Source organism: Oncorhynchus keta, chromosome 10 (assembly GCF_023373465.1).
Source record: "Oncorhynchus keta strain PuntledgeMale-10-30-2019 chromosome 10, Oket_V2, whole genome shotgun sequence".
Lineage (NCBI taxonomy): Eukaryota > Metazoa > Chordata > Actinopteri > Salmoniformes > Salmonidae > Oncorhynchus > Oncorhynchus keta.
In genome coordinates, this window is record NC_068430.1 from 7970723 (window position 1) to 7990274 (window position 19552).

The following is a 19552-nucleotide window of genomic DNA, read 5'->3' on the forward strand; positions in this document are numbered from 1 at the left end:
AGAGGAGAGGTGAGGAGAGAGAGGAGATGAGGAGAGGAGGAGATGAGTAGAGAGAGGAGAGGGGAGAAAGGAGAGGAGAAGAGAGAAGAGAAAAAGAGGGAGAGAGAGAAGAGAAAAAGAGGGAGAGAGAAGAGAAAAAGAGGGAGAGAGAAGAGAAAAACAGGGAGGGAGAGAAGAGAAAGAGGGAGAGAGAAGAGAAAAACAGGGAGAGAGAGGAGAGGGGAGAGGGGGAGAGAGGCGAGAAAAAGAGGGAGAGAGAGGAGAGGGGGAGAGGAGAGAAGATGGGAAGAGAGAAGAGAAGAAGAGGGGGAGAGAGGGCAGTCTCACGGTGTCGCAGCAGGCAGGGTCCAGCATGGAGGCAGGTGCCCTGAGGAGACTGAGGAGCTGAGCGCTGCGCCACTGTTCTGCGGGAAGGTTCCTCCTGGGGTACAACATCTGTAGGGACAGGAGGGCCTCCGTCACACCCTGGGAAGAGAGGGGGAAGGAGGGAGAGGGTGGGAGCGAGAGAGGGAGAGCTCCGTGATAGAGTTATAAAGCCGAATAGCAGTCAAAATCATGATCACCATTGGTTTTCAGGAATAATGACCCACTCTAACATTTACAGTCGTGTTCAATATACAGGTAACATTACCCTAGAAAATATACAATCGTGAATATACCCTAGTGCAGTGGTCACCACCCGGTTGATCTTCAAGCCAACAGTAAAGGCTGTGTTATAAAGGCTTGTGTTGTAAATGCGCTTTATTCAGAAGCCCTGTGCATCCGGTAAACACAGTGTTGCCATTGTGAACCATTTCAATTCGTCTGAGAAGACAAAACTCCGCCTACCTGGTGAACAAGGAGATCTGTGGCTAAATCGAGTTTGCCTACTGCGCTGGCCAATCGGATAGCTGAAATCACCGTGCTTACAGAACTTCCACGAACCCGGCCACAGCGGTGTTTGATACTAGCCTACGTAAGATTTTATAACGTTTTAAAACCCCTGACCACAGAGAGACTGTCAAATGATACAGCAAAGCGTTATTGTAAAAAATAATAATAATAATAATAATAATAATTCAGCACTGTCAACACTGTCTTTATTCAACATTATTACTAAACATAAAACGTACTTCTCTCTACTTCCAGTCCCACTGCAGCTGTAATGAATGAGTAGCCAAGTGTATCGTCAGCCCCGCGTGTTTAAATATTACTGGCAGCTCATCATGTCTATTTTAATATCGAGGAGTATTTACTTTCTCTGGTCAAAGGAACAACATGAATTGTGCCTGAGGCAGATTCGGTGCGACTTGAGTTTCCCCATCAGGTGGAAGACCGTGTCCCCCCTCTCTCTGGTCAGTCTCACCAGAGGAAATGAAGGAGAGAGCGGGGACGGTGAGAGGCGGATCCTCTGCCGTTTTCTCCCTCCCTGCGCTAAGACTAATGCTGAGTTCAGAACAACTGAGAACTCAGAAATCTATGACTTCCGATTTCAGTGCGTTCAAGACAACATCTAAAAGTACATTCTTTTTAAACGAGATCCGACTGGGATTTTTTTTTATTTTTACGGTCATCCAACTCGGAATCTCTGGCATCTTTGTGAATATGTGAATTGAATATGTTAATATGCAATTGACAATTACCTTAGTGTGAGGGCCGAATTCCTCAGTCAATTTCTTAATGGGCTGTTCATACTCCATAAACATCTGAGCCAGGCGCGGGTACGCAGGGTCACTGGAGGATCAATCAATCAAACAATCAATCATGACTTCGTCAAATCAACCACACATTCATACATGTATACACATCCACTGTCATGTACAGGACCAACTCATGCCAACATCAATATCATGTGGTGCCCCTGTCATGTAAAGGACCAACTCATGCCAACATCAATATCATGTGGGGCCCCTGCCATGTACAGGACCAACTCATGCCAACATCAATATCATGTGGGGCCCCTGTCATGTAAAGGACCAACTCATGCCAACATCAATATCATGTGGTGCCCCTGTCATGTACAGGACCAACTCATGCCAACATCAATATCATGTGGTGACCCTGTCATGTAAAGGACCAACTCATGCCAACATCAATATAATGTGGTGCCCCTGTCATGTAAAGGACCAACTCATGCCAACATCAATATCATGTGGTGCCCCTGTCATGTACAGGACCAACTCATGCCAACATCAATATCATGTGGTGCCCTGTCATGTACAGGACCAACTCATGCCAACATCAATATCATGTGGTGCCCCTGTCATGTACAGGACCAACTCATGCCAACATCAATATCATGTGGTGCCCCTGTCATGTACAGGACCAACTCATGCCAACATCAATATCATGTGGTGCCCCTGTCATGTACAGGACCAACTCATGCCAACATCCATATCATGTGGGGCCCCTGTCATGTAAAGGACCAACTCATGCCAACATCAATATCATGTGGTGCCCCTGTCATGTACAGGACCAACTCATGCCAACATCAATATCATGTGGTGCCCCTGTCATGTACAGGACCAACTCATGCCAACATCAATATCATGTGGTGCCCCTGTCATGTAAAGGACCAACTCATGCCAACATCAATATCATGTGGTGCCCCTGTCATGTAAAGGACCAACTCATGCCAACATCAATATCATGTGGTGCCCCTGTCATGTACAGGACCAACTCATGCCAACATCAATATCATGTGGTGACCCTGTCATGTAAAGGACCAACTCATGCCAACATCAATATCATGTGGTGCCCCTGTCATGTAAAGGACCAACTCATGCCAACATCAATATCATGTGGTGCCCCTGTCATGTACAGGACCAACTCATGCCAACATCAATATCATGTGGTGCCCCTGTCATGTACAGGACCAACTCATGCCAACATCAATATCATGTGGTGCCCCTGTCATGTACAGGACCAACTCATGCCAACATCAATATCATGTGGGGCCCCTGTCATGTACAGGACCAACTCATGCCAACATCAATATCATGTGGGGCCCCTGTCATGTAAAGGACCAACTCATGCCAACATCAATATCATGTGGTGCCCCTGTCATGTAAAGGACCAACTCATGCCAACATCAATATCATGTGGGGCCCCTGCCATGTACAGGACCAACTCATGCCAACATCAATATCATGTGGTGCCCCTGTCATGTACAGGACCAACTCATGCCAACATCAATATCATGTGGTGCCCCTGTCATGTACAGGACCAACTCATGCCAACATCAATATCATGTGGTGCCCCTGTCATGTACAGGACCAACTCATGCCAACATCAATATCATGTGGTGCCCCTGTCATGTAAAGGACCAACTCATGCCAACATCAATATCATGTGGTGCCCCTGTCATGTACAGGACCAACTCATGCCAACATCAATATCATGTGGTGCCCCTGTCATGTACAGGACCAACTCATGCCAACATCAATATCATGTGGTGCCCCTGTCATGTAAGGACCAACTCATGCCAACATCAATATCATGTGGGCCCCTGTCATGTAAAGGACCAACTCATGCCAACATCAATATCATGTTGTGCCCCTGTCATGTAAAGGACCAACTCATGCCAACATCAATATCATGTGGGGCCCCTGTCATGTACAGGACCAACTCATGCCAACATCAATATCATGTGGGGCCCCTGTCATGTACAGGACCAACTCATGCCAACATCAATATCATGTGGTGCCCCTGTCATGTACAGGACCAACTCATGCCAACATCAATATCATGTGGGGCCCCTGTCATGTAAAGGACCAACTCATGCCAACATCAATATCATGTGGTGCCCCTGTCATGTAAAGGACCAACTCATGCCAACATCAATATCATGTGGTGCCCCTGTCATGTACAGGACCAACTCATGCCAACATCAATATCATGTGGTGCCCCTGTCATGTACAGGACCAACTCATGCCAACATCAATATCATGTGGTGCCCCTGTCATGTACAGGACCAACTCATGCCAACATCAATATCATGTGGGGCCCCTGTCATGTAAGGACCAACTCATGCCAACATCAATATCATGTGGGGCCCCTGTCATGTAAAGGACCAACTCATGCCAACATCAATATCATGTGGGGCCCCTGTCATGTACAGGACCAACTCATGCCAACATCAATATCATGTGGTGCCCCTGTCATGTACAGGACCAACTCATGCCAACATCAATATCATGTGGGGCCCCTGTCATGTACAGGACCAACTCATGCCAACATCAATATCATGTGGGGCCCCTGTCATGTACAGGACCAACTCATGCCAACATCAATATCATGTGGTGCCCCTGTCATGTACAGGACCAACTCATGCCAACATCAATATCATGTGGGGCCCCTGTCATGTACAGGACCAACTCATGCCAACATCAATATCATGTGGGGCCCCTGTCATGTACAGGACCAACTCATGCCAACATCAATATCATGTGGTGCCCCTGTCATGTACAGGACCAACTCATGCCAACATCAATATCATGTGGTGCCCCTGTCATGTACAGGACCAACTCATGCCAACATCAATATCATGTGGGGCCCCTGTCATGTAAAGGACCAACTCATGCCAACATCAATATCATGTGGTGCCCCTGTCATGTACAGGACCAACTCATGCCAACATCAATATCATGTGGGGCCCCTGTCATGTACAGGACCAACTCATGCCAACATCAATATCATGTGGTGCCCCTGTCATGTACAGGACCAACTCATGCCAACATCAATATCATGTGGTGCCCCTGTCATGTACAGGACCAACTCATGCCAACATCAATATCATGTGGTGCCCCTGTCATGTACAGGACCAACTCATGCCAACATCAATATCATGTGGTGCCCCTGTCATGTACAGGACCAACTCATGCCAACATCAATATCATGTGGTGCCCCTGTCATGTACAGGACCAACTCATGCCAACATCAATATCATGTGGGGCCCCTGTCATGTACAGGACCAACTCATGCCAACATCAATATCATGTGGGGCCCCTGTCATGTACAGGACCAACTCATGCCAACATCAATATCATGTGGTGCCCCTGTCATGTACAGGACCAACTCATGCCAACATCAATATCATGTGGGGCCCCTGTCATGTACAGGACCAACTCATGCCAACATCAATATCATGTGGTGCCCCTGTCATGTACAGGACCAACTCATGCCAACATCAATATCATGTGGTGCCCCTGTCATGTACAGGACCAACTCATGCCAACATCAATATCATGTGGGCCCCTGTCATGTACAGGACCAACTCATGCCAACATCAATATCATGTGGTGCCCCTGTCATGTACAGGACCAACTCATGCCAACATCAATATCATGTGGGGCCCCTGTCATGTACAGGACCAACTCATGCCAACATCAATATCATGTGGTGCCCCTGTCATGTACAGGACCAACTCATGCCAACATCAATATCATGTGGGGCCCCTGTCATGTACAGGACCAACTCATGCCAACATCAATATCATGTGGGGCCCCTGTCATGTACAGGACCAACTCATGCCAACATCAATATCATGTGGGGCCCCTGTCATGTAAAGGACCAACTCATGCCAACATCAATATCATGTGGGGCCCCTGTCATGTAAAGGACCAACTCATGCCAACATCAATATCATGTGGTGCCCCTGTCATGTACAGGACCAACTCATGCCAACATCAATATCATGTGGGGCCCCTGTCATGTACAGGACCAACTCATGCCAACATCAATATCATGTGGTGCCCCTGTCATGTACAGGACCAACTCATGCCAACATCAATATCATGTGGGGCCCCTGTCATGTACAGGACCAACTCATGCCAACATCAATATCATGTGGGGCCCCTGTCATGTACAGGACCAACTCATGCCAACATCAATATCATGTGGGGCCCCTGTCATGTACAGGACCAACTCATGCCAACATCAATATCATGTGGGGCCCCTGTCATGTACAGGACCAACTCATGCCAACATCAATATCATGTGGTGCCCCTGTCATGTACAGGACCAACTCATGCCAACATCAATATCATGTGGGGCCCCTGTCATGTAACAGGACCAACTCATGCCAACATCAATATCATGTGGGTGCCCCTGTCATGTAACAGGACCAACTCATGCCAACATCAATATCATGGGAACAGTGGGGCCCCTGTCATGTACAGGACCAACTCATGCCAACATCAATATCATGTTCAGGTGCCCCTGTCATGTAACAGGACCAACTCATGCCAACATCAATATCATGTGGTGCCCCTGTCATGTACAGGACCAACTCATGCCAACATCAATATCATGTGGTGCCCCTGTCATGTACAGGACCAACTCATGCCAACATCAATATCATGTGGGGCCCCTCCATAACTGACTATCTTCTTTCTCGGCCACAAAAAAAAAAAAATCAGATTCACCATCCTTTCAAGTGTCATTCATTTTCACTGTTGGGAGCTGTATTTTTTAAAATTTATTTAACCTTTATTTAACTAGGAAAGTCAGTTAAGAACAAATTCTTATTTTCAATGACAGCCTAGGAACAGTGGGTTAACTGCCTTGTTCAGGGGAACGGTGGGTTAACTGCCTTGTTCAGGGGAACGGTGGGTTAACTGCCTTGTTCAGGGGAACGGTGGGTTAACTGCCTTGTTCAGGGGAACGGTGGGTTAACTGCCTTGTTCAGGGGAACGGTGGGTTAACTGCCTTGCTCAGGGGAACGGTGGGTTAACTGCCTTGTTCAGGGGTGGGTTAACGCCTTGTGGGTTAACTGCCTTGCTCAGGGGAACGGTGGGTTAACTGCCTTGTTCAGGGAACAGTGGGTTAACTGCCTTGTTCAGGGGAACGGTGGGTTAACTGCCTTGTTCAGGGGAACGGTGGGTTAACTGCCTTGTTCAGGGGAACGGTGGGTTAACTGCCTTGTTCAGGGGAACGGTGGGTTAACTGCCTTGTTCAGGGAACGGTGGGTTAACTGCCTTGTTCAGGGGAACGGTGGGTTAACTGCCTTGCTCAGGGGAACGGTGGGTTAACTGCCTTGTTCAGGGGAACGGTGGGTTAACTGCCTTGCTTAACTGCCTTGTTCAGGGGAACGGTGGGTTAACTGCCTTGTTCAGGGAACGGTGGGTTAACTGCCTTGTTCAGGGGAACGGTGGGTTAACTGCCTTGTTCAGGGGAACGGTGGGTTAACTGCCTTGTTCAGGGGAACGGTGGGTTAACTGCCTTGTTCAGGGGAACAGTGGGTTAACTGCCTTGTTCAGGGGAACGGTGGGTTAACTGCCTTGTTCAGGGGAACAGTGGGTTAACTGCCTTGTTCAGGGGAACGGTGGGTTAACTGCCTTGTTCAGGGGAACGGTGGGTTAACTGCCTTGTTCAGGGGAACGGTGGGTTAACTGCCTTGTTCAGGGGAACGGTGGGTTAACTGCCTTGCTCAGGGGAACAGTGGGTTAACTGCCTTGCTCAGGGGAACAGTGGGTTAACTGCCTTGCTCAGGGGAACGGTGGGTTAACTGCCTTGTTCAGGGGCAGAACGACAGATGTTTTACCTTGTCAGTTCGGGGATTCCCCTTCTAAACTCCAGTGGCTCTCTATCTTCTATTTTAGAGATTATTATGAAGTGACTGGAGGAAAATGACTCTTTGTTTCCTGTCTGTACAGTATTTCCCTCCTCCTCTGTGCCTTTGATCAAGATAAACGTCTTCTTTTCCATTTTAGCTATATAAATAAATATGGTGTGAAATGGGAGGACTGAAAATGTAATTGTACTGTTATGCACTCTGGGAAATGAATGGAAGGATGTGTTGTTATTGGCAATTAAAAAGCTATTAATTATGGGTAATCATCTTTGCGATGCTTGGCTATATTGATAGCTACAGAGGATTTAAGTTGTTGTGACTGGATGTTGCCCAGCCGTACTGCAGCTAATACCATCCTTTGATGAATGATGAAAACATCAGGTTTTCTATCATAAAAGGACATTTAAATGCCATCTTTCATTGGACGAGTGGGAAAAGCCTGCGTCAGCTAATTTCTGTCGTAAATTTAATTTAAGAGTGAAATGAGTGTGCAGTGTGAGTAATGTGATCCGGTTAGGTATTTTACACGTGAAAATGAATTAATTTGTTGTGTCTGTTCAGATGAAATGTCAATGAAAGACGTATTGAACACGACCTCAGTCATTTTCAATGAGGATTGTTTCCATTTCAATTTGAATTCCCGAATCACTTCCTTAAATTAAAACTGTATTCGAAAGGTTGATAGACGTATAACTGGCCCCACCTGCTGCCATTGGACATCTCGTGAGCACAGTTGTACATGCCCACCAGGACCTTCTTGTCTTCGACGCGTGAAAGCATGACGATGACAGATATATATGTGATGATCAGCTCCAGGTAGTTCTTGGTGAAATCAAAGTTCACCGCCTGATGAATGAATGAATAAATTAATGTACGAATAAATTAATGAATAAATGAATGCATGAATAAATAAACGAATGCATAATTAAATGAATGCATACATGAATAAATGAATGTATAATCAAATGAATGCATGTACGAATAAATGAATGCATGATTACATTAATAAATACATGACATGTTTTTAAATTAATGATTCAGGTTAAACAAGTAGGTTAACACGATAACATATAAATGAACTGTATGTTGTGATACTTACAGTGGCCCTAGGGGGCAAAGTAGATACCCTATCCTATCTACTAGTGTGGGATGCTGTACTCACAATGTTGAAGAAGCACTGGCAGGCATCAATTGTATTCAGCAGTTCATAAACATGATCCTGAAAAAAAAAAAAAAAGTTAATCTGTGGTCAGAACACAGGCTCGGTACAGCCAGGTAAGACGTCACATAACGCAGTGGGTTGATGTGTTCGTGTTGCTGTGTAACAGTACAGACGTCACATAACGCAGTGGGTTGATGTGTTTGTGTTGCTGTGTAACAGTACAGACGTCACATAACGCAGTGGGTTGATGTGTTCGTGTTGCTGTGTAACAGTACAGACGTCACGTAACGCAGTGGGTTGATGTGTTCGTGTTGCTCTGTAACAGTACAGACGTCACATAACGCAGTGGGTTGATGTGTTCGCGTTGCTCTGTAACAGTACAGACATCACGTAACGCAGTGGGTTGATGTGTTCGCGTTGCTCTGTAACAGTACAGACGTCACGTAACGCAGTGGGTTGATGTGTTCGCGTTGCTCTGTAACAGTACAGACGTCACATAACGCAGTGGGTTGATGTGTTCGCGTTGCTCTGTAACAGTACACACGTCACATAACGCAGTGGGTTGATGTGTTCGCGTTGCTCTGTAACAGTACACACGTCACGTAACGCAGTGGGTTGATGTGTTCGCGTTGCTCTGTAACAGTACAGACGTCACGTAACGCAGTGGGTTGATGTGTTCGCGTTGCTCTGTAACAGTACAGACGTCACATAACGCAGTGGGTTGATGTGTTGATGTGTTCGCGTTGCTCTGTAACAGTACAGACGTCACGTAACGCAGTGGGTTGATGTGTTCGCGTTGCTCTGTAACAGTACAGACGTCACGTAACGCAGTGGGTTGATGTGTTCGCGTTGCTCTGTAACAGTACAGACGTCACGTAACGCAGTGGGTTGATGTGTTCGTTGCTCTGTAACAGTACAGACGTCACATAACGCAGTGGGTTGATGTGTTCGCGTTGCTCTGTAACAGTACAGACGTCACATAACGCAGTGGGTTGATGTGTTCGCGTTGCTCTGTAACAGTACAGACGTCACATAACGCAGTGGGTTGATGTGTTCGTGTTGCTCTGTAACAGTACAGACGTCACATAACGCAGTGGGTTGATGTGTTCGTGTTGCTCTGTAACAGTACAGACGTCACATAACGCAGTGGGTTGATGTGTTCCTGTTGCTCTGTAACAGTACAGACGTCACATAACGCAGTGGGTTGATGTGTTCCTGTTGCTCTGTAACAGTACAGACGTCACATAACGCAGTGGGTTGATGTGTTCGTGTTGCCCTGTAACAGTACAGACGTCACGTAACGCAGTGGCTTGATGTGTTCGTGTTGCTCTGTAACAGTACAGACGTCACGTAACGCAGTGGCTTGATGTGTTCGTGTTGCTCTGTAACAGTACAGACGTCACATAACGCAGTGGGTTGATGTGTTCGTGTTGCTCTGTAACAGTACAGACGTCACATAACGCAGTGGGTTGATGTGTTGGTGTTTCTCTGTAACAGTACAGACGTCACGTAACGCAGTGGGTTGATGTGTTCGTGTTGCTCTGTAACAGTACAGACGTCACGTAACGCAGTGGGTTGATGTGTTCGCGTTGCTCTGTAACAGTACAGACGTCACGTAACGCAGTGGGTTGATGTGTTCGCGTTGCTCTGTAACAGTACAGACGTCACGTAACGCAGTGGTTTGATGTGTTCGCGTTGCTCTGTAACAGTACAGACGTCACGTAACGCAGTGGGTTGATGTGTTCGTGTTGCTCTGTAACAGTACAGACGTCACGTAACGCAGTGGGTTGATGTGTTCGCGTTGCTCTGTAACAGTACAGACGTCACGTAACGCAGTGGGTTGATGTGTTCGCGTTGCTCTGTAACGGTACAGACGTCACGTAACGCAGTGGGTTGATGTGTTCGCGTTGCTCTGTAACGGTACAGACGTCACGTAACGCAGTGGGTTGATGTGTTCGCGTTGCTCTGTAACGGTACAGACGTCACATAACGCAGTGGGTTGATGTGTTCCTGTTGCTCTGTAACAGTACAGACGTCACATAACGCAGTGGGTTGATGTGTTCGTGTTGCTCTGTAACAGTACAGACGTCACATAACGCAGTGGGTTGATGTGTTCCTGTTGCTCTGTAACAGTACAGACGTCACATAACGCAGTGGGTTGATGTGTTCCTGTTGCTCTGTAACAGTACAGACGTCACATAACGCAGTGGGTTGATGTGTTCGCGTTGCTCTGTAACAGTACAGACGTCACATAACGCAGTGGGTTGATGTGTTCGCGTTGCTCTGTAACAGTACAGACGTCACATAACGCAGTGGGTTGATGTGTTCGTGTTGCTCTGTAACAGTACAGACGTCACATAACGCAGTGGGTTGATGTGTTCGTGTTGCTCTGTAACAGTACAGACGTCACATAACGCAGTGGGTTGATGTGTTCGTGTTGCTCTGTAACAGTACAGACGTCACATAACGCAGTGGGTTGATGTGTTCGTGTTGCTCTGTAACAGTACAGACGTCACATAACGCAGTGGGTTGATGTGTTCGTGTTGCTCTGTAACAGTACAGACGTCACATAACGCAGTGGGTTGATGTGTTCGTGTTGCTCTGTAACAGTACAGACGTCACATAACGCAGTGGGTTGATGTGTTCGTGTTGCTCTGTAACAGTACAGACGTCACATAACGCAGTGGGTTGATGTGTTCGTGTTGCTCTGTAACAGTACAGACGTCACATAACGCAGTGGGTTGATGTGTTCGTGTTGCTCTGTAACAGTACAGACGTCACGTAACGCAGTGGGTTGATGTGTTCGTGTTGCTCTGTAACAGTACAGACGTCACATAACGCAGTGGGTTGATGTGTTCGTGTTGCTCTGTAACAGTACAGACGTCACATAACGCAGTGGGTTGATGTGTTCGCGTTGCTCTGTAACAGTACAGACGTCACATAACGCAGTGGGTTGATGTGTTCGCGTTGCTCTGTAACAGTACAGACGTCACGTAACGCAGTGGGGGTTGATGTGTTCGTGTTGCTCTGTAACAGTACAGACGTCACGTAACGCAGTGGGTTGATGTGTTCGCGTTGCTCTGTAACAGTACAGACGTCACGTAACGCAGTGGGTTGATGTGTTCGCGTTGCTCTGTAACAGTACAGACGTCACGTAACGCAGTGGGTTGATGTGTTCGCGTTGCTCTGTAACAGTACAGACGTCACGTAACGCAGTGGGTTGATGTGTTCGCGTTGCTCTGTAACAGTACAGACGTCACGTAACGCAGTGGGTTGATGTGTTCGCGTTGCTCTGTAACAGTACAGACGTCACATAACGCAGTGGGTTGATGTGTTCGCGTTGCTCTGTAACAGTACAGACGTCACGTAACGCAGTGGGTTGATGTGTTCGTGTTGCTCTGTAACAGTACAGACGTCACATAACGCAGTGGGTTGATGTGTTCGTGTTGCTCTGTAACAGTACAGACGTCACATAACGCAGTGGGTTGATGTGTTCGCGTTGCTCTGTAACAGTACAGACGTCACGTAACGCAGTGGGTTGATGTGTTCGCGTTGCTCTGTAACAGTACAGACGTCACATAACGCAGTGGGTTGATGTGTTCGCGTTGCTCTGTAACAGTACAGACGTCACATAACGCAGTGGGTTGATGTGTTCGTGTTGCTCTGTAACAGTACAGACGTCACATAACGCAGTGGGTTGATGTGTTCGTGTTGCTCTGTAACAGTACAGACGTCACATAACGCAGTGGGTTGATGTGTTCGTGTTGCTCTGTAACAGTACAGACGTCACGTAACGCAGTGGGTTGATGTGTTCGTGTTGCTCTGTAACAGTACAGACGTCACATAACGCAGTGGGTTGATGTGTTCGTGTTGCTCTGTAACAGTACAGACGTCACATAACGCAGTGGGTTGATGTGTTCGCGTTGCTCTGTAACAGTACAGACGTCACATAACGCAGTGGGTTGATGTGTTCGCGTTGCTCTGTAACAGTACAGACGTCACGTAACGCAGTGGGTTGATGTGTTCGCGTTGCTCTGTAACAGTACAGACGTCACATAACGCAGTGGGTTGATGTGTTCGCGTTGCTCTGTAACAGTACAGACGTCACATAACGCAGTGGGTTGATGTGTTCGCGTTGCTCTGTAACAGTACAGACGTCACATAACGCAGTGGGTTGATGTGTTCGCGTTGCTCTGTAACAGTACAGACGTCACATAACGCAGTGGGTTGATGTGTTCGCGTTGCTCTGTAACAGTACAGACGTCACATAACGCAGTGGGTTGATGTGTTCGCGTTGCTCTGTAACAGTACAGACGTCACATAACGCAGTGGGTTGATGTGTTCGTGTTGCTCTGTAACAGTACAGACGTCACGTAACGCAGTGGGTTGATGTGTTCCTGTTGCTCTGTAACAGTACAGACGTCACATAACGCAGTGGGTTGATGTGTTCGCGTTGCTCTGTAACAGTACAGGCGTCACGTAACGCAGTGGGTTGATGTGTTCGTGTTGCTCTGTAACAGTACAGACGTCACATAACGCAGTGGGTTGATGTGTTCGTGTTGCTCTGTAACAGTACAGACGTCACGTAACGCAGTGGGTTGATGTGTTCGTGTTGCTCTGTAACAGTACAGACGTCACGTAACGCAGTGGGTTGATGTGTTCGTGTTGCTCTGTAACAGTACAGACAGCTCCATGGAATAAACACCTGCAATTCATGACTATCCTCATGGGACCATTATAAATAATACAGACTCCTTTTAGAAATGCCACAGCCCATCCAAAGAAATTGAGGCAAACATCTGAGTGTGTTATTTCTTGTATCAGCATTTTGAATATATTTGAACATGTTCTATTCTGGAATTGGATGATATACTGATGTGTATAGTTTTATGTGTATTATCATCACAGTCATGAACCCCCCCCTACAGTCCACTACTGTGACTGTCATCACACATAATGAATAAAGGCACAGGACACACTTCCCTTTGTACAACAACACATCTCGATTTGACTTCCCTTAAAATATATATATTACTTCATTCGGAGGAGAGAAAAAAAATTATAGTCACTTTATATGTTAATTCTGTTCGGATAACTGTAGTTTTGTGCTTTGAATATCAAATGTTGTATGGAACAGTGTTTCCTGAGCCAATTCCACACATTCCAGAACTAGAGTGCCTGATTCAACTAACGAAGGGCTTGATGATTAGTTGACCTGCAATACATGAAATAAGTGGACCTGGCTGGGGGGCCTGGAGGAGAGATTGGGAAACTGTGATCTGGAAAGACTCACCCTGAACTCCATAACGTCTATGAAGGAGTCATAGTAGCTGGAAATGGCCGCCATCACCTCAGACTTGTGTTTCTGGATGCCTACCAGATACTGCTGCTTTCATTCATGACATATCACATTAGACACGTTTTACAGATGGTCGTTAGGGTGTTTTATTTGATTCAGAATGAAGGGGTGGATTGAGGGCTGCTACTTACACTATTTCCCCTGAAGTCGATGTTGGGGAACTTCTTATTGATGTATTTGACAGATGCTTCCATGGTCTTGTCTGTCAGGTATTGTGGCCGAAGCTTGGGATCCAAGCACGTCTGGAACAGAACCGGCTAGGGGTTAAGGGTCAATTACATTTTCATCCACTCAATTCAGGAAATGAACTATTGAATTTAGTATAATCTATTTTATTTATTTTTTTTGCCTCCTGACATGGATTATGGGCCTAATAAGTTATTTATGGGGCCTGAAAAGTTCGGTTGTGTTTTTGTTTAAAAGTGAGACCAATATTTTGACAAACGTAGTTAGCAGATCTGTGCTGAGGCTTTGTGAGTGTGTCGTAGCAGGAGTCTGAGTGGATGCAGATCAGTCTGGTTTCCTGTGTGAACTTCCTCTTCAAGGCAAGCTGACACTCAGAAAATGTATATTCTTTCCGCAGCAGCCACCAAGCTAACTATAATTGAGAGATTTAGAACATTCTAGAATGTTAATGATGGATCTGGATGTCTCATCCCAGTGTTTCCATCCACACGGTTCTCCATCACAAACAGGGCAGAAAGCTGTGAATGTATCAGGAGAAAAACCTGTGTCTTTCCTTCGAGTTCCGTTTTTTGTTTTTCAAGTGTCGCCATTCTCCTTAACAGATCTCCCTCCTCCTCTCTCACCTTCTTAATGTAGTTCATACGCAGCAGCACCCCTGTCCCTCTGTCGTTGAGGATGGTGAGCTTCTCAGCTAGCTTCTGTTGGTAAGCCATGGCCATGATGCTCCTCTCCCCCCCCTACTGTTACAGCCCTGGTCTGTCTCCTCTCCTTCAGATCAGGAAACAGTCTGTGACAGCCAGACTCAAAGACAAGTGCACCCAGCCACACCCTGTCACCCTGCTGTCACGTGATTGGTGGAGCTATACTAAATAACAGAACTGGAGTTGTGGATTTCCTGTCAGTGTGACAGTTAAGCCAACCGTTACACTTGTGTGTATTTTCACATGTCAAACAGAGTTGGTAGTCGTTTACTGTAATGGTCCAATCAGGAGAGAGGATATGGTCCTCTATTTGAAGGATACTATAAGCACTTTATTGCACATGCATAACAAGTACATAGGCATTATCTCAACAAATCACCTATTTGGCTCAGGTGGTAGAGCATGGCGCGTTCAACGTCAGGGTTCTGGGTTCGATTCCCATGAAAATGTATACACTACTGAAAGTTGCTCTGGATAAGAGCATCTGCTAAATGATGTAAATGTCCGAAGGATCTGCCAAAAATGACATACCCAAATGTAACTGCCTGTAGCTCTGGCATTGAAGCAAGGATACGCATATTCTGGATGTCATTTGAAAAGGAAACACTTGGAAGTTTCTGGAAATGTGAAAGGAATGTAGGAGAATATATAACACATTAGATCTGGTTAAAGAAAAAACAAAAGGAAAAAAAAACTGAAGGAAAGGAAAAAAATGGTTTTATTCATCTTCTACCGTCAGCATTTCCAAGAGAAAGGCCATAATGTATTATTCCAGACCAGGCGCTGATCCAATGAACCATTGAATTTCTCGGAAAAAAAGATTGTATTAAGACCGCCCAAATGTGCCTAATTGATTTTTAACTTTAAGTTCATAGCTATTAACTCTCCTGAAACAATAGCATGCCATTATTTAACTGTATTAGCTACCGTAAATTTGACAGTGCAGTTAGATTAGCAAGAATTTAAGCTTCCTGCCAATATCAGATAAGTCTATGTCCTGGGAAATGTTCGGGGGGGGGACACACCGATCCTGTAGAGGTTTTCATTAACAACACTGCAAGTTAGTGAGTGAATGGTGAGAATAGACCAGAGAGCAGTGTTCCATCAGTCTCCATTAGATGGCAGCCTATACCAGCTTGTGGCGGAGCTAAATATCATGCTGCAATATAGGCTGGTTTTGACACACGGAGATGAAGCCTAACTATTCTGTTCCTGGACTCAATATAGAATCTCCCCTCAAAGTACTTTTTTTGTCCAAGAATATATAGGCTTAACCTAGCCTGGTCCAAGATGTGTTTGTGCTGTCTTGCCATTGTATGTTAACTGTCACATGGACTTGGTAAGACAGTAAAAACAGATTTAGGGCCAGGCTAGACTTACCTTGGGTCTGAGACATAGTCTTCGCTCCAAAAAACTAACTATCTATATAAAGCCCTTTTTTACATAAGAAGGTGTCACAACGTCCTTATACAGAAACCCATTCTAAAAACCCAAAGAACAAGCAACTCAGAAACCCCCTTGGCTAGGAAAAACTCCCTAGAATGGCAGGAACCTAGAAAAAAACCTAGAGAGGAACTAGGCTCTGAGGGGTGGCCAGTCCTCTTCTGGCTAGCACGGGTAGAGAGGAACCAGGCTCTGAGGGGTGGCCAGTCCTCTTCTGGCTGGCACGGGTAGAGAGGAACCAGGCTCTGAGGGGTGGCCAGTCCACTACTGGCTGGCACGGGTAGAGAGGAACCAGGCTCTGAGGGGTGGCCAGTCCTCTTCTGGCTGGCTCGGGTAGAGAGGAACCAGGCTCTGAGGGGTGGCCAGTCCTCTTCTGGCTGTGCTGGGTAGAAAGGAACCAGGCTCTGAGGGGTGGCCAGTCCTCTTCTGGCTGGCACGGGTACAGAGGAACCAGGCTCTGAGGGGTGGCCAGTCCTCTTCTGGCTGTGCTGGGTAGAAAGGAACCAGGCTCTGAGGGGTGGCCAGTCCTCTTCTGGCTGTGCTGGGTAGAAAGGAACCAGGCTCTGAGGGGTGGCCAGTCCTCTTCTGGCTGTGCTGGGTAGAAAGGAACCAGGCTCTGAGGGGTGGCCAGTCCTCTTCTGGCTGTGCTGGGTAGAAAGGAACCAGGCTCTGAGTCCTCTTCTGGTGGCCCAGGCTCCTGAGAGGTGGCTCCTCTTCTGGCTGTGCTGGGTAGAAAGGAACCAGGCTCTGAGGGGTGGCCAGTCCTCTTCTGGCTGTGCTGGGTAGAAAGGAACCAGGCTCTGAGGGGTGGCCAGTCCTCTTCTGGCTGTGCTGGGTAGAAAGGAACCAGGCTCTGAGGGGTGGCCAGTCCTCTTCTGGCTGTGCTGGGTAGAAAGGAACCAGGCTCTGAGGGGTGGCCAGTCCTCTTCTGGCTGTGCTGGGTAGAAAGGAACCAGGCTCTGAGGGGTGGCCAGTCCTCTTCTAGCTGTGCCGGGTGGAGATTATAACCGTACATGGCCATTAAGGCCAGATTGTTCTTCAAGATGTTCAAACGTTCTTAGATGACCAGCAGGGTCAAATAATAATAATCACAGTGGTTGTAGAGGGTGCAACAGGTCAGCACCTCGGGAGTAAATGGAAAATAATTACTTCAATACTTAGTGATTTGACAGCCCAATTCAAATAAGTTTATATATTTTGACAGTTATGGGACAGACAATAGAAAATGTGTTTCTAGATTTTTGCCTGGAACCACAAGGTCTTCATTAACAGACTAACTAACCACTCTGAGATACAGTACTAACAGCACTGAGATACAGTACTAACAGCACTGAGATACAGTACTAACAGCACTGAGATACAGTACTAACAGCTCTGAGATACAGTACTAACAGCACTGAGATACAGTACTAACAGCACTGAGATGCAGTACTAACAGCACTGAGATACAGTACTAACAGCACTGAGATACAGTACTAACAGCACTGAGATACAGTACTAACAGCACTGAGATACAGTACTAACAGCACTGAGATACAGTACTAACAGCACTGAGATACAGTACTAACAGCACTGAGATACAGTACTAACAGCACTGAGATACAGTACTAACAGCACTGAGATACAGTACTAACAGCACTGAGATGCAGTACTAACAGCACTGAGATACAGTACTAACAGCACTGAGATACAGTACTAACAGCACTGAGATACAGTACTAACAGCACTGAGATACAGTACTAACAGCACTGAGATACAGTACTAACAGCACTGAGATACAGTACTAACAGCACTGAGATACAGTACTAACAGCTCTGAGATACAGTACTAACAGCACTGAGATACAGTACTAACAGCACTGAGATACAGTACTAACAGCTCTGAGATACAGTACTAACAGCACTGAGATACAGTACTAACAGCTCTGAGATACAGTACTAACAGCTCTGAGATACAGTACTAACAGCTCTGAGATACAGTACTAACAGCACTGAGATACAGTACTAACAGCTCTGAGATACAGTACTAACAGCACTGAGATACAGTACTAACAGCTCTGAGATACAGTACTAACAGCACTGAGATACAGTTGGGTTGTGATCGGTGGGTGAGGCTGGGAGATGGGTTGTGATCGGTGGGTGAGGCTGGGAGATGGGTTGTGATTGGTGGGTGACACTGGGAGATGGGTTGTGATTGGTGGGTGAGGCTGGGAGATGGGTTGTGATTGGTGGGTCCTCTTTTCTCCTTCTTCTTTGACTTGTCCCGTATTTTGCTGTATAATAACAGTCCTGTATCTGGGATCTCCTCTGTTCTCAGTGAGTTTCGGGCCGTGACATCTTGTCGCTTGTCGGAGGGTAATTATTAGCGATGTACCTGCTTCTACATATGGAGACGATGAAAGAGAACACATTCTGTTGGATGTTAGTTTTGAGTCACAACAAAAAGACAACATAAAGCTTGAGCAAAAGAGTGAGAATGAATTTATACACATAAAACAAAGAAAACAAGAGGGGGACAGAAATAACAATTACTGGCAAAGGAAAACCTTTCAACTTAGTTTCTCTCTTTTCATTATTGCTACCTCATATCCACTTTCCTCCACGATACTCCCTCAGGGATCCAAGTGGAACTGACAGTGGAATGTAGAAACTGGGAGGGAGTGAGGGGGTTATGAGAGAACCAAGTAGAGAGAGGGAAAGAATAAGAGAGAGAGAAGAGAAGGAATTCATTTTTATTGTTTATTTAACTTTTGTATATTATCTACTTCACTTGCTTTGGCAATGTTAACACTTTTCCCATGCCAATAAAGCCCCTTGAATTGAATTGAATTGAATTGAATTGAAAGAGAGAAGGTAGAGACCGAGACAGAGGGAGAGAGATAGATCAAAACACAGAGAGAGAGATTAATTAACCTGCAGTCCTATAATATATATATATATATATTCCTATATATCTTCCTATAATATGCATCTCTTCCCATAAGTCTCAGATGTTTCAGTGTTCAGGCTGTGTTCACTGTGAGGTGATAGAGACTCCGAGGTGGAGGGAGATGTTATGGAGACAGGTCAGGGGCAAGCAGAGCTCTGCTCGTTTAGCCAACAGAATGTCCAATGGTACCAACCACCCAGCTGACAGGGCAGGGTGGCAAG

The 19552-nt window shown here is 46.3% G+C and overlaps 1 protein-coding gene across 1 annotated transcript in view; it reads right to left on the reverse strand.

The window, feature by feature from the left end:
* The window catches only part of nckap1l (NCK associated protein 1 like), a 58681-nt gene extending 43626 nt beyond the window's left edge, over window positions 1-15055 (reverse strand). Inside the window, 7 exon segments of the mRNA XM_052526393.1 lie at window positions 328-465; window positions 1623-1713; window positions 8256-8398; window positions 8715-8771; window positions 14008-14100; window positions 14205-14315; window positions 14883-15055. Of these exon segments, the coding sequence (XP_052382353.1) occupies window positions 328-465; window positions 1623-1713; window positions 8256-8398; window positions 8715-8771; window positions 14008-14100; window positions 14205-14315; window positions 14883-14978 (729 nt within the window). The 5' untranslated portion in view covers window positions 14979-15055.
* Window positions 15056-19552: the final 4497 nt, after the last annotated feature.